The following is a 16,547-nucleotide window of genomic DNA, read 5'->3' as shown; positions in this document are numbered from 1 at the left end:
CACAATTGGAAAAAAATAATTGGGTATTCTAAATTTTTTAAAAATTGGACGATAGGCCATGCAACAGGGGCCCGACCGTGTACAGGAAGGCTCACACTAAGGACAACGTTCTTTCTGTCGCACAGACCTTCGTAAAGACACCTTGCAACTGGGTGTTGACATCCCATATCACGGAGTGAAGCCATTCAGATGGATTAATTTCATCATTGGCAGCCACCATCCGCCGGTCAACACTGTACCCCGTTAGGGTAGGAATCCTCCCAAAAGCAGCTACGTCACAAAAGACAAGACCCCACCCCAACTTCATCCAGCTGCCGCACATTAACCAGGATTAAAGCTGTAACAACTCAAGACGACTCAATGTGGCAAGTAATGAACTAAAGGATTTATTGATAAAGAACAGGTATACACACGAAGGACTTTGACAACAGAACTATATAGGTCCACTCCTAACAACATCCTGGCTCCAACAGCCAACAGCCAGCCCCGGGTTTCCTGTTCACCTTCCAACGGCTCCAACTGCCACGGGAGCTGTGAAGGATCGCCCATCCCAATGAGCCACACCACCACAAAGGCCTTTCAACCTGACTCCATAAAGCTGAAACTCTGACCAACAACTCTTAGTACATTGCACTCACCATGCTGGCCAAGAAAATACAAAGAAAGATGCGCACATGGATAAAAATTAAGGTTGAAGGATGAGTAGACCCAGAGCTCGTAAACACGCAGCCGCTCCCGTACTCACATCACATGAGCCCCCATGGCCCACATTTTAAAAATACCCAGCTTTTGGATAGTTGGATTTGAGGTTGCTCCATCTGTATTAAATAATGTGCTGAAGATATTTAGCAGAAAGAGGAAGATCTGCAACCTTTGTTTCCTGTCACTACTTGCACAGAAAGTCAAAAAGGTCAGTGTCATAACGTAGATTAAAAGCCATGATGTGGAGATGCCGGCATTGGACTGGGGTGAGCACAGTAAGAAGTCTTACAACACCAGGTTAAAGTCCAACGGGTTTGTTTCAAACACTAACTTTTGGAGCACTGCGCCTTCCTAAGGATTCATCTGAGGAAGGAGCAGTGCTCCGAAAGCTAACGTTTGAAACAAACCTGTTGGGACTTTAACCTGGTGTTGCAAGACTTCTTACTGTAGATTTAAAGTGCCTTCTTTCCACTGTGGCACTCAGGCAATAAACATTTATTGCCCCGTCTTTGAACAATCTCACATTCCAGTGCTCCCCTTGCAAATTAGTTCGACCTTTTCTTTTGTTTTATATGTTTTTAGTCTTAGCTCTAAAGAAAGACTAAACACAGACGGTTTCCCTTTTAGAAGCTTAAAAAACAGTTTTTCTAAGGAATGAGCAATTGTTTTGACACAAACTTACTTGGCATCCCGTAACCATGAAGGGAACATTTAAAATATTAATGTTTAACGTATATTTGGAAAATTGCTGGTTAAACCAGGGAACCTGATCTATGTAGTTTAGTTTATATAAGCCAAACCAAGTGAATCCAGATTTTTCTGTTCTACAATATCTGCAACCTTTATTTCCTGTCACCACTTGCATAAAAAGTCAAAAAGGTCAGTGTCATAATGTCGATCAAAAGTGCCTTCTTTCCACTATGGCAATCAGTCAATAAACATTTATTACCCCGTCTTTGAACAATGTTTTTCCCAGTACTTTGAATAACAATGGGCACCCTCTTCAATCTCATATCTCAGCATTCCCCTTGTGAAAGACTATCACTCTGCTCTAATATCATGAAAAATATGCTAACAATTGTATGTATTAGAACATAGAACATAGAACAGTACAGCACAGAACAGGCCCTTCGGCCCTCGATGTTGTGCCGAGCAATGATCACCCTACTCAAACCCACGTATCCACCCTATACCCGTAACCCAACAACTCCCCCCCCCTTAACGTTACTATTAGGACACTACGGGCAATTTAGCATGGCCAATCCACCTAACCCGCACATCTTTGGACTGTGGGAGGAAACCGGAGCACCCGGAGGAAACCCACGCACACACGGGGAGGACGTGCAGACTCCACACAGACAGTGACCCAGCCGGGAATCGAACCTGGGACCCTGGAGCTGTGAAGCATTTGTGCTAACCACCATGCTACCGTGCTGCCCACCGTGCAATGCTACCGTACTGCTTGGAAAACACCCAAATATGTATTTATCAATATTTGTCTATATTAAAATTGTGGTCTTAATGTATAGGTAGATTGTTCATGTTTTCTTCATGCAGCTCTGCAAGATATTATGGTTTACAGGCTACGGAAGATTTTCATCTGTGTAATCTTGGGATGATTTTGCCATGCTCTGTGGTTCTCCGGATCTGTGAGATTATCCCAAGCGCAATTGGTTATAATGTTATACTTCTAACTACTGAGCGGTGCATCGATGACTTACCTCTTTTATCCAATCTTCTATTCTCTCCCTATTTACCATCAGCTGTATTGTACAGCCATTCAATGAGTCAGCCAGGCAGCCTGCTTCACAGAAGCACCTTTGGGCAAGTCGCATTTGAGTGCTGTTTGGGATCATAGGACACCCTTGATTTTTCTCTCATACTCGCCAAACTATTACGCAGGGTCAATTCCAGCCCACGTGCCCCCGGAGTCACAACACAAGTGAATTAACCAATCATTCTTATAAAAATTCCCAAAGTCTTTGGCTACCCAATAATTACAGTCACCAGGTTTCTAAGATGAAGCATTTACTATTTTTTATAACAAGAATAACGATGAAATATGTAGTAAATCCAGCTGGATAACACAAGCTAACCTAATGCCCCCTTGAACTGTCCCACCCTCTACCCACACACGCAAGACAGACAAACACAGAGGGAAGGGCAAAGGGGTGAAAATAGCAAGGATGAAGGTCAAAGGCTAAGGGTCTTTGCTTCCAAATGGTGGTTCCTTTGCACACTTTCCACACAGCCAGCTGGTTGATCAAAGTCTCTGGTTTACAGTTGGTAATGGTCTTCCTGGCTGAGTCAGTCATTCATTCAGGGTCCCAGCAGATTAGAAAATGTAGCACTCACTGGCAGCAGGCTTTCTGGAGACACACTTTAGTTCTTACCAAACAAGGCCTTCAGCTCCCAGTTCATATCCAAGCCAATATCTGTCTGTATAGACACATCATTTCACAACAAACTTTGACTTCAAACCTTTGCAGTCTCAAGAGAATAACATGCAGTCTGGCTGGAGAGAGAGTCAGCCCTCAGAGTGACCTTCTGACGAGAGCTGAGCTGGATCTTTTGGGGGAGGATTAGTTGGAACCCTCTATCCAAGCTTCAGAATCAAGAGTGAAACTGAACTAGAACCGTGTGACTTTGAAAACATTCCAGTGGGATCAGATCCAATCACCACCGATTACCGGGCAGAGCACAGCCCTTTGGGCCAACTCATAGGTCATCAGCCAAAGCAATCATCACTGAAGCAGAGTCATCACTGAAGCCAGTCAATCTCCAATAGCCAGGGTAAAACAGCACAGCCTTCTGAAATCTGCTGTTTGAATGAAAGGTACAGGCTGTTTCACTTTAAAGTCACATGTCCATAAATCATCCATGGAACAAAAATGTAACAGCAAAAATAGAAGAAAGGGGAAATAAGGGGATAAACAGGGAATGAACAAGAACACACAGGAAGGACCCTTGTAATAGGAAACATCTAGGATAATCATCTCCTCACAATGCTGTATCCGGAGATCAGGAATCCAGCCCTCTGGAGATTTACGTCTTCTCATTCAAACCCACTGTGTCCATGCGTATCCTCAAACAGTTTTCAACAATAACCAAAATAGCCAGTGCAATGCTAGCACCAGCAGAGAGAAGCAGGTCAGTTACCCTTTGGGGTGTGGACTCATGGTCAGAAGTGTATCATCGACGGTAGCATTGTGGATAGCACAATCGCTTCACAGCTCCAGGGTCCTAGGTTCGATTCCGGCTTGGGTCACTGTCTGTGCGGAGTCTGCACATCCTCCCCGTGTGTGCGTGGGTTTCCTCCGGGTGCTCCGGTTTCTTCCCACAGTCCAAAGATGTGGATTGGACATGATAAATTGCCCTTAGTGTCCAAAATTGCCCTTAGTGTTGGGTGGGGTTACTGGGTTATGGGGATAGGATGGAGGTGCTAACCTTGGGTAGGATGCTCTTTCCAGGAGCTGGTGCAGTCTCGATGGGCCGAATGGCCTCCTTCTGCACTGTAAATTCTAAATTCTATGAAACATAACTCCTCTGATCTCTTCACAGATGCTGCCTCTCAGGGTGTTGGTCGAGGACAACTTATTCGTCCTGCTCTATTTCAAATGGCCGCAGTGCCCGCTTGGCCTGCAGAACTTCACATTTTGTTTCCAATTTCTAGCTTCTTCATTTTATTATTGCTCTTGAGCTTTTATAATGATCCAGGAGACCGGAGAAATAAAGGTTTACTTCTGTTTATTGTAAATTTAAAGGTTAGGGCTTCTAGCGCGGCATAAAATAATGGGGTCTCAGTCGGGGACTAGCGAGAGCCCCAGTCCTGGTTCGAGCCGGTATTTAAGGGCTAGTGACGAGCCCCAGCTGAGAGGACCTCCAGCCACTAGTGGGGAAGCTCGTATTCCGTGAGGCCTTCCCACACCCAAGTTTGAATGTTCCCACTCAATGACCTTCTTCACCGCCTCGCATGTGGCTGTGTATCTGCCAGTGGTGGAGCCGGGTCAGGGGACATATAGCGAGTCAGGAATCATCTCTTCCACACAAGAGCATCCAAAGGCCACAACTGGAGGCTCATATTCGACCACGACGTCCTCTGTCAGCTCTGTCGTCTCAGTGTTCATATTGGAGCCCGAGTCTTCATCGGCCTGTTGACTCGGACGTTGGTCTCTGGCTGGCAGGCTGTGCCGCTGGGCTGTAGGATAGCATGAAGAAAGGATGAGGGTACCGACCCACTTGCCATGGTTTCTCCAAGGCGGCCTCCCTGCACCTGAGGTGGTCCACGTGTTTTTGCACAGTTTTCTCCCTGGTCTTGACTTTGTACGAGACTGGCCCGTTTTCTCCACCATGACCCCTGGGATCCATTGCGAGACGTCCCTAAAATTATGGATATGTGCGGTCCAAAAGGCCTGTTTTTTTGTATGTCTTGTTTTGTTTCCACTTTCCCATTGGGATTGGGAACATTAAGTCAGGTGGGTCCTGAGGCAACATGAGTAATTCCACTGATGCCACGCCGGTTGTTACATGCAGCATAGTCCTGTAGTTAAACACGAGTCGTGCCAGCTTCATATCGAGGAAGCCTGAGTTCTGCTTCATCATGCTGAATTTAAATGTCAGGACCACCCACTTGACTAAACTGTTTGAGGGTTTGGGGCAATGCGGATGTGTTTTACCCCATTGGTACGCATGAATGCCTGGAAGCTCTCACCAGTAAATGGAATCCCATTGTCCATGACGAAGACCTCTGGTATTCTGTGGCTACTGAATGACTGCCGTAGCTTAACCATCATGACCAGAGGTACTGGAGGCCATGCTGCCCGCCTGAACTAAAACCTTCTACACTTCCGGGGTCCGTATCCCTCTATTCCCATTCTTTTTATGTATTTGTCAAAAGTCCCCTTAAACGTCACTATCCTACCTGCCTCCATCACCCCGTCTAATCCAGGGCACAACACATGGCTCCTCAGGAACACCTTCATTTCCGAGACACCAGGATGCCCGTTATGTAGTTCTTGCAGTATTGTGCATCGCCCCAGTCGTGGGACAACCACTCATGCTCCCCATAGAATTATATCATCTTCCATGCTGAGCTCCAGTCGCTTTGCGAAAAAGGGCTGTGAGTCTTCTGTGGGGACTCCCTGTAACCCGTCGCTCAGGGCAATGTGGCGTAACTTCACCAATGCAGGGTCTTTTGAGTCCACATGCATCTGCTTGGCTGTCAATGGTAAGGTATCCATCAAGTTTAAGGTCATCACAACTTCATCCATTACGAGCTGCGGGAGGCTCACCGGCAGTCGTAGACGACTTAGGGCATCTGTATTCACCATCTCTACTCCTGGGAAATGCTCGAATGTATACTCAGAGGCTGCTAATAGTGGAGCGCAGTGTTGGATCCGGGCCAAGGCTATCGGGGGAATTGGCTTGTCCTCCTTGAAGAGGCCCAATAGGGGTTTATGGTCCATAATAATGACGAAATGGCGCCCGCAGATACATTGATGGAACTTCTGCACTGCATATACCACGGCCAATCCCTCTGTCTCGATCTGGGCATATTGTCTCCCAATGTCAGGCAGGGTCCTGAATATGTACGCTATCGGTCGTTCAGTGCCATCCTCCCACCGGTGAGATAATACTGTTCCAATTCCATGAGGTGAGGCATCGCAGGTGAGGATGAGCAGTTTTAATTTCACCATCTGCAGTGGTGGAATTTGAACCTGGAGCATTACTCTGGGTCGCTGGTTTACTAGTCTAGTACCACTATACCACCGCCTCCGTGGCAGGTCAGCCGGGTAGGTGGATTTGGTATGAATTTCCCATATTAATTTATGAGTCCCAGGAATGACTTAGAGTTCTGTTGTGTTTGCCGGTGTCGGGGCTCCTTTTCTGGCCACCGGGTGCAGGCCACTCTGATCAAAGTGATATCCATGGTTTGTGATTTCTCTTGCCTGGAACATGTACTTGGCCTCTCTTTAGGCAGATGCCTGCATTGGAGAAGAGCCAGAGGACTCCTTCCAGGTTGTGCAGGTGCTTATTGTCAGTGGTTCCCAAGGTCAGTATATCATCGAGGTACACAGTTACTCTGGGCATTCCTCTAAGGATGTTCTCCATTACTCACTGGAAGATAGCACTGATGGCACCCTGAAGGGGAGCAAGTATATTCATGAATTGGCCTAGGCATATGATGCCTAGATTCTCCAACCACCGCAATTCGGTCTCCACCTTTGTGAATAAGGCGTAGGGGACCAGTTGTGCCCTAATGTTGTGCCCCAACTTGGGTTGGGCCTCCGCGTTGACATAAATTTTCGCCCTGGCTACTTTTATTTTCCCGAGGCCTTTCTGGAAAATCTCTGGATATATCCCAAGGACCTCATGTAAATTGCCAGTGCCCATCTTGAAGATCAGCTACCAGTAAAGGTGAAGTTTGTGCAACCAATCATGGCCCAAAAGATTGGGTCCTGGTCCTTACACCGCAATCAACGCAAGTCGGACCGGTCTGTTGTCCATGAGTGACCAGGGTCATGGTGGTTCCTACAAAGTTTAATGGTTCCCCAGCATGTCGCCAATCTGGCCCTTGTATTGCGTAAGCCTAGGCGGCACTACTGAGCGGCACGGTGGCACAGTGATTAACACTGCTGCATCATAGTGCCGGGACCCGGATTCAATTCCGGCCTTGGGTGACTGTGTGGGTTTCCTCTGGGTGCTCCAGTTTCGTCCCTCAGTCGAACGATCTGCAGGTTAAGTGGATCGGCCATGCTAAATTGCCCCTTGGTGTCCAAAAGATGTGCAGGTTATGGTATTACGGGGATATGGCTGGAGTCGATTTGGATAGAGTGCTCTTTCAGAGGGTCAATGCAGACGCGATGCGCCGAGTGGCCTCCTTCTGCATTCTAGGAATTCCATGGTTCTAGGATGCCCATTCGAAGTCGACAGATGGTTAGCCGTCCAATGGTGGGGACGGCAGCTCTTTTATCTGTCTAGGGATGACCATTGACTTGGAGTTTATTCGGATGGGGGCCACTTTAGGGATGGTGATGCAGTTCAGTTGTATCAGTTCTTCCTCCTCGGGCTGGCCGATGTGTAAGGCCCTAGCCTGAGGTGTCTTCAGCTTCTGGCCAGGGCGATACGCACTCTGCCAATTCTGGCAGCTTTGGGTATCCTTCGACTGCATGTGCAGCAACGCTGCGAGTGCTGCCCTTAGTCCTCCGGGGAGGCCTCCCATCGGTCTGTGGTAGTTTGTGGCCGTCGAGCCTTGTGTTCGTACTGTATACTCGGTTGTTGACTTGAGAGGCGGGTGGGTCAAGTGAGAGCCATCACTAGGGGACCTAGTTCTCTTGTAGGGGGGGTCGTCCAACCCTGGGTGGGCACTGTAATCAATGGAACCATAGGGTTCCTGGGCCTCTTTTTTGTTGCTTTCGTTCATGAGATAAAGCCAGTCTATAGCTCTTTTTAGGTTCAGGGTAGGCCCTGTCACTAGTTTCCTCTGGGTTCCTACATTATTTATTTTGCATACTAATTCATCGCTCAGAATCTCTGGGAGGGACGGTCCATTCGCATAATGTTCCGCTAGTTTCCGGAATCGTTAGGAATTCTGTTATCGATTCTCCAACCAGAGACACCTTTGAATCTCCTTCGGTTTATTTTTGTTACCTGACTATTCGGTTATGTAAAGGTTGTCCAGAAGCACTTTTTTTAAAAATCCCACACAAATTCCTGTCCATTTAATTCTGCATTAAGCTAGTCTTTTACTTACACTTTTACTTTTTAAAGATCATACTTATTTGTGGCAGTCACTAGGGTTTACACAGGTGTTAAACTGAGGCCCCTTCTTCCCTTTCAGGTGGATGTAAAAGATCACATAGCTTAATTCCGAAGAAGTGTTGTCCCCCCACGTTGTGGCTGATATTTATCCCTCAGTCTGGGTCTGTTGTCAGAAGTAGTTATTATTGCCTGATGTTTGTGCGGGCTTACCGTGTGAAATTTGGTCGCCATGTTGCCTACATTAACAGGGACAACACTTCAAAAATACCTCAAAGGGGGAAGATGGTGGTATAGTCATAATATCACTTGGCTAGTAATCCAGAGGCCCAAGGTTAATGATCTGAGGGACATAGGTTCAAACATCACCATGGCAGTTGGTGAAATTTAAATTCAATTCATAAAATCTGGAATGAAAAGGTGATGGAGACAATGAAAACGATCACTGATTATCATAAAAACCCAGGTGGTTCACTAATGTCTTTTAGGGAGGGAAATCTGCCATCCTTACCTGGTCTGGTCTACATGTAACTCCAAACACATTGCAATGTGGTTGACTCTTAAATGCCCTCTGAAATGGCCAAGCCATCCATGCAGTCCAAGGGCAATTCGAGACAGTTTCAGCCACATACATTTTTAGAAATAGAATAAATAAGAATGCTTTGGAATGTCCTAAAGACATGAAAGGCGCTACATAATCCAAGTCTTTCATCTCTTCTCAGCCTTTTGTCTAAGGTTAGTGTGAGGTCAGGTGTAATGCCTGGATCTGGTATGTCTCTCTTGTGGGGAGCATGAATTGGATTCAATTTGAATTGTTTTTTGGAGCAGGCAAAGAGCTGGATTAGGGGTTTACCCCTGTCCATACACTTGAGTTCTGGCTTTGTAACTCTGATAAAGTAATAACAAATAATAAGAACCCAAGTCTTTCTTTACTTAATGTACATGACTCATTATAAAATACAGGTGTATTAGTTTCGGTACCTCCGTCCCCCAATGATTGTTCCTCACTTGCGCTATAGGTAGAACACAACTATTTACTATTCTGTGCCCATCACAGCTAAATCCTTTCCCAATATCCTCAAATACACAAAGTCTTCCAAAGGTGCCACTGGCTGACCATTAGCTTTGGGTGTTTGTTCCCTTCCTAACAATGGGCTACTGAAGTCAACACCGGTTAACTCATCACAGAACTGTATTTTGACCAAGGTTCTTCCTGGTGTATGTGGTTGGTACGAGGTGCCAAGTGTATCCACTGAAGTATTGTTCACCCGACCGGCTGCAATTCTGCAACAAAGTCATGAGAAATATAAATCAGCAGCCCAAGGTGCCAGTCTCAAAGGACACCTGTGAATGGTGTTTGCTGTGCTCTCATGAGGAAATACATGCATGCACGCAGCACAGTGGGTGTACCTACACCTCAAGGACTGCAACGGTGCAAGGAGGCAACTCCCCACCCCCTTCTGAAGGGCAACTAGGGATGGGTAATAAATGCTGGGGTAACCAGCGACACGCACATCCTGTCACTGAATTTTTTTAAACCCATTACCTTTTAGATGCTGCAGGACACTTGGTGAGGTTTGATAATCCAGCTGTGTCTTCTATTGGTGAAAAATGTTTTGATTGCAGGAAAGTAATCTCATTGGCTAAATTGTCTGGAGCCCAGCTCAACTTACTCTTCACAGGTGGAACCTGCAAAGCTGTGAAGGACAAACAGTCTTGCAAGAATATGTTTTTGGTGACAGTCAGAACAGATACGGCCACTGACTTGGGGGAAGAGAGTCCTCATAAGTCCCTGACTGCAGTATGCTGCCGGTTGTCTATCATTCCGTGTACCAGGCAGGTGTAACTTGGCTAGACTCTGGGAAGGAGACTGCTGTACATTATTTAAATGAAGAAGGGTATCGACTCCTTCAGCCTTGCCAAGTGTCCCATGCGTGTCTATGCTGCTACCCACTCCATAACCTCCTTGTCTTCCATTAATATCAGAGCCAAGCAGTTGGTATGGTCACACACATTCAACACAAGAGGTTCATCTGGTCAAGGAGCATTAAGTCAGTTTGGCTGAAAGCGACATACACTCCAAATATAATTCAATACATAGGAATAACAGGAGGCCATTCAGCCCCTTGAGCCTACTTCACCATCAGATAGATTGTATTTTGCAACTTAACTCAATTTACCCGCCTTAGCTCCATAATCTTTGAGAACTTTATCCATCTAATATCTGTTGATCTCAGTCTCTTGAAAGCTTCAGTTGGACTTTCTTCAATATATTCACTAGGCTTCCAAAGGCAGAGGAAAGGTCAGAGAGAGGCATAGCTCACATATCAGTCATCAGTTATAAAACATGACTGGCAGAGTGAGGTGGCAGCTCTCGTCAGGAAATGACACATGAGTGCATGGGTGGTGGGGGGGGGCACAGAAAGGATACTTTCAGAGGAGAAAGTTCAGATTTTCACTACAGATTGTGAGAAAAATGTTTCCTAATTGTCAATTAGCTCAGAAGGTGATAGGGCTATAGTGTGATCCCAACAGCACAAACTCAATCCCTGAACCGCGATTATTAGCTCATGGAGGGCTGCTTCGTCTTTCCCCGCACTTGATGTGGCGCAGTGCCCTTCAAGTGACACAAGTAATTATCTTTCTCTACTGGAGAGAGGTGCCAATAGTCCCTTGTGAACTATGGCTAATTACCATCAGCAATTTCAGTCCTAAATGGTCCAGCTATAATTTTTAAATAATAGTGGTTAGCACTGTTGCTTCACAGCTCCAGGGTCCCAGGTTCGAGTCCCAGCTTGGGTCACTGTCTGTGCGGAGTCTGCACGTTCTCCCTGCGTCTACGTGGGTTTCCTCCGTGTGCTCCGGTTTCCTCCCACAAGTCCCGAAAGCCGTGCTGTTAGGTAAGTTGGACATTCTGAATTTTCCCTGTGTACCCGAACTGGTGCCGAAATGTGGCTAGGGGCTTTTCACAGTAACTTAAGTGCTGCGTTAATGTAAGCCTACTTGAGACAATAATAAAGATTATTATTACAAATTACAAAGTCTATTTGACGTGCTTTCCCTCTCTGCCAAATCTTTCCAAGGGAGAAGAAAGTTCACGGAGATGCATAACTCACATATCCGTCATCAGGCAGTATAAAACATGACTTGCAGAGGGAGTTATTCACTTCTCATCAGAAAATGTCACACGACTGCGGAGGCATCACGGAAAGGAAATTATAACTTTCAAAAACAATTTAAGATGCAGACATGCAGCCCTCTATATGCTGAATTCCTATCCTGAGTCATGCCCTTGTTTCTGTCAAGTAGAGACTAGAATGGCAAACGTAACCAAACCTGTCGGGTAGGAATCTGATATAATTTGACCAGCTATACCGCCCAATTTTATTCTCTATTGGAGGAAAAGAAGAGTGAAACAGTTCACGGTGGATAATGGGCGGTCAATCTGATAGGTGACCAGCCACACCGTCCAATTTTATTCTCTACTGGAGGAAAAGAAGAGTGAAACAGTTCAAGGTGGATAATGGGCGGCCAATCTGATAGGTGAATTTCTTGTTGGCCAGGCTGGATTAAAGTTACCCCCAGGTAAGAGGAAGTTATTGGGGGATTCAACAAGACACGATCTCACACAACTCTGACTAGTGTAGGAGACGTCGGCAGGGCACACTCTCACACATCTCCGAAAAGTGTCGGGGAAGTCAGCACGGCACAGTCTGACATATCTCTGGCTAATAAAGGGTGAGTGAACAGCACTAACATGGCGCTGGTCACGCGTGGACCCGGCCTGCCAAAAACTGCCTCCCTGTAATCAGCCTCGCCACCACCAGTGCCCCCTGCCCCTGCCAAAGCCCCCCCCCCAGCCTGCAGAATGGCTCCTCCCCCGACTGTGGTGGCGCTGGATTCAGTCCGCAGCTGTCATGCCAGGTTCACGAAACAAAAAGGGCAAGTATTCCACGCCGTCGGGAACTCGGCCCATCGGGGGAGGCCCTCAGGTGACGACTTCGGGTATGCCGTTTTTGAGGGGGCAGAGGATTGCAAACGCGGCGCAAACAGGGATTCGCCGGCTGATCACCGAACAGGTTTTCGGCATCGGCGACCGGAGAATCCCGCCCAGGAAATTAGCTATCGTTACCCAGGCTGACATACATGTGACTCCAGACCCACAGCAATGTGGTTGACACTCAACAGCAATTAGGGATGGGCAATAAATTCTAAAGCTGGCATTGCTGAGACGCCCACATCCCATGAACCAATTTTTAAAAAATCTCTGACTACTGTCGGGGGAGTATTCAGGATGTGCTCTCACACGCCTCCATCTAACATACGGGGATTTGACAGGGCACAATCTTACACATCTCTAGTGTAGGGGGAGTCAGCAGTGTCCTCGCAGTCAGCGTCTCACAGAAACAGTCGTGATTTGGGGCAGCAGGGTAGCATGGTGGTTAGCATAAATGCTTCACAGCTCCAGGGTCCCAGGTTCGATTCCAGGCTGGGTCACTGTCTGTGTGGAGTCTGCACGTCCTCCCCGTGTGTGCGTGGGTTTCCTCCGGGTGCTCCGGTTTCCTCCCACAGTCCAAAGATGTGCGGGTTAGGTGGATTGGCCATGCTAAATTGCCCGTAGTGTCCTAATAAAAGTAAGGTTAAGGGGGGGGTTGTTGGGTTACGGGTATAGGGTGGATACCTGGGTTTGAGTAGGGTGATCATTGCAAGAGAAAGCAGTGGCAGCCAACTTCAATGCACCATGGCTTGGTCTGCTAACATATAAAATTATGAAGGGAACAGATAAGATAGAAGCAGGGAAGTTGTTTCCACTGGCGGGTGAAACTAGAACTGGGGGGCGAAACTAGAATGAGGGGGCATAGCCTCAAAATAAGGGGGAGGAGATTCAGGACTGAGTTGAGGAGGAACCTCGTCACCTAAAGGATCGTGAATCTATGGAATCCCCTGTCCAGTGAAGTAGTTGAAGCAATTGTTTTTAAGGCAAAGATAGATTTTTGAACAGTAAAGGAATTAAAGGTGAACGGGCGAATAGGTGGAGCTGAGTGCACAAAAAGATCAGCCATGATCTTATTGAATGGCAGAGCTGGCTCGAAGAGACAGATGGTCTACTCCTGCTCCTTATGTCATGTTCTTATTTTTTTCTTATGCTGCACAAGACAAGGGAGAAGGGAGAGTGGCAGTGCTATAGTGGTAGGGGATACAATTGTAAAGGGAACAGACTGGTGTTTCTGCGGCTGCACAGACACTCCAAGATGGTATTCTGCCTCCCTGGTGCCAGGGTCGGGGGGGTCACTGAACGGTTGGAGGGAATTCTGAAGGGGGAGGGCAAACAGACAGATCTCATGGTACATATTTGTATCAATGTTATAGGCAGAAGGGATAAGATCCTGCAAGCAGAATTTGGGGAGCTAGGAAGTAGATTAAAAAACAGGACCCAGAAAGTAGTAATCTCTGGATTACTTCCGGTGCCACATGCTAGTGAGTATAGAAATAGGAGGTTGCTCCAGATAAATACATGTCTGAAGGAATGGTGCAGGAAAGAGGGCTTCAGATTCCTGGAATATTGGGACCGTTTTTGGGGATGATGGGAACCAGCGTCCTTGCAGGTATGTTTGTTAATGCTGTTGGGGTGAGTTCTAACTAATTTGGCAGGAGGTTGGGATCCTGAGAGAGGTTCAGCAGGGAGAGGTGTATGGCCAAAATTAGAAAAGATAGCAAGTGAGTCAGGATGGCATAGAGGTTAAGTCACAAGAAAGTTTGGCGAAATTACATAATATTTATTTTAACGCAAGGAGTCTGACAAAGAAGGCAGATGAGTTGAGGGCACAAATAAAAGCACGGGGGTATACAAAGATACAAATAACAGTACAGCACAGGACAGGCCCTTCGGCCCTACAATCAAGATGCCTCTTAACCGTCGCTATTGGACTTCCAGTGGCGGCGATGAGTCAGTGAGCCGCACATTCGGTGGCTCTCACTCTGGTGGGATTTGAGGACCTGGTTCCCCGGTGTTACGGGACTGCAGAGCGCTGGAAAGACGGCCACGGAGGTGCTGAGGAACAGGCCGAGCTGCATGGAACCGCGGGAGAGCAGATAGCAGCGAAAACGGGAAAGGAAGAGACAACGTCAAGGTACAGTGGAAGCTGACCCGGGAGCAAAGATGGCGGACCTACAGACCTCGGACCCGGCAATCCAGCTAGTGCTGGAAAACATGCTGCAGATGATAAAAAGCAGTTTTGAATTGTTGAAGCGGGATAACTTGGACCCACTTCAGAAGGCAGTGGATCAATTGAACCAGAGATTGGATGCCCAGGATAAAAAAGTTAAAGAGCTGGGGGAGGCGGTGGAGGAGCAGGCGGACGCGCAGACGATCGCTGCGCTAGAAGTCGATGGGGTGAAGGAGAGACAGAGAAGACTGCTGAACAGAGTAGAGGAGCTGGACAATAGAGCCCGCAGACAAAATCTGAGGATCATCAGCCTCCCGGAGGGGGCTGAGGGAGCAGATGCCACAGCGTTTGTGGCTGACCTGCTGCTGCAGCTGATGGGGGCTGACGCTTTCCGCGACCGCCGGAGCTGGAGGGGGCACATAGAGTACAGGCGAGGCAGATGCTTTCGGGAGGGTCCCCCCCGTCCGATGGTGATCAGGTTCCACAGGTTCACTGATAAGGAGCGAGTGTTGCAGTGGGCAAAGAGCACTGGGAGCAGGACGTGGAATAACAGTGTTCTTCGCATTTATCAGGACCTAAGCCAGGAGGTGGCCAGGCGTCAAGCAGCCTTTAAACAAGTTAAGGAGGTTTTATTTAAAGCACGTGAAGTTTGATCTGCTCTTCCCGGCCCGTCTTTGGGTCACGCATCAGGGCTAACACCACTACTTCTCCAAGCCCGAAGAAGCGATGGACTTTACGAGGGATATGGGGCGAAAAAAGGACACACGGGCCCAAGTTAGGGTCCGAGAGTTATTATTTGGGGGGTTGCCTACTGTATCTGGACTGACGGTCGACTGTTTACTGCTTTAAAGGTGCCATGTGTTGTATTTTTGGCAGCTTTTGCCTACGGGGGTGCGGGGGGGGGGGGGGGGGGGGGGGGGGGGGATCCCCTCTCGTATGCGCTTTTCCTTTGGGTTCTTTGGGTTAGTTGGAGCCTTCATAGTAACATCAAGGTGGCCGGTAAGCAATGGGGATTAAAGATGTTGGTTGGGGGTTTTTATGTCCATGGTTTTTATGTTTGTTTCGGGTGGGTGATATACAGGTACTGTGTTACTGTGCTGCTATTTCATTCATGCTCAGAAAGGGACGTGGGTTATCACTTATCTGTGTACACAGCTGGAAATGTATTGTACCCGGAGCAGCGGGGTGCTGGTTGATGTCTCCATTTCGTTTGATCTTTCCCATTTTAGTGAGACTGCTCCAGGGGTCGGATTGGGGGATGGGGTGTTGATGAGTCGGGAGATGAGATCGGGGAAACAATGAGAGTGAGACAAGTGGGCGCAGGAGGGATGAGTCACCGGGCTAGCAGATTGGCTAGTCAAGGGAGTCAGGTGGGGGGGTGTGAATACAGCCAGTAGATGGCAGGGGTGGGGTTATCGTGGATGTTGCTCGGAGGGGAAGGGGGGGAGGGGGGGGAAGTTATTCTGCTGACGTGGGAGGAATCTGAAGTAGATTATGGAGAGGAGGTCGGGGGTGGAGGCAGCCAATAGGTTCTCGGACGGTTTGGGTTCAGGGAGTGACTGGTTAACTGGGTCAGACTATTTCACCAGAGCCCAAAAACTAGCGTAAGGACGAACAGGATAATGTCAGACTACATCGCGGGACCAGACAGGGATGCCGGGGGTAGAGCACAGGGTCTCTCTCTATGAGGATAACCTGCTCCTGTACAATCAGTATACCGGTATCTCCCTGAGAGAGAGGGGGGGCTGAGAGACACCAGTCAGTGTACACATATCTTCCTGAGAGACAGACAGGGGACTCAGAGACACCAGTCACAGTTCAGATATCTCCCTGATAGAGAGAGAGAGGACTGCGAGACACCAGTCAGCATTCAGATATCTCCCTGAGAGAGAAGGGGCTGAGAGACACTAGTCAGTGTGC

The 16,547-nt window shown here is 47.7% G+C and overlaps 1 protein-coding gene across 1 annotated transcript in view; it reads right to left on the bottom strand.

Moving 5' to 3' along the window:
- The window catches only part of LOC119968867 (PHD finger protein 3-like), a 119,111-nt gene that overhangs the window by 45,850 nt on the left and 56,714 nt on the right, over window positions 1–16,547 (bottom strand). The window contains exon 11 of the mRNA XM_038801777.1: window positions 10,007–10,157. Within this exon, the coding sequence (XP_038657705.1) occupies window positions 10,007–10,157 (151 nt within the window). The remainder of the gene's footprint in view (window positions 1–10,006; window positions 10,158–16,547) is intronic.

The sequence above is a fragment of the Scyliorhinus canicula genome, chromosome 1, assembly GCF_902713615.1.
Source record: "Scyliorhinus canicula chromosome 1, sScyCan1.1, whole genome shotgun sequence".
In the NCBI taxonomy this organism is placed as follows: domain Eukaryota; kingdom Metazoa; phylum Chordata; class Chondrichthyes; order Carcharhiniformes; family Scyliorhinidae; genus Scyliorhinus; species Scyliorhinus canicula.
This window is presented reverse-complemented; position numbering and strand designations above follow the sequence as displayed.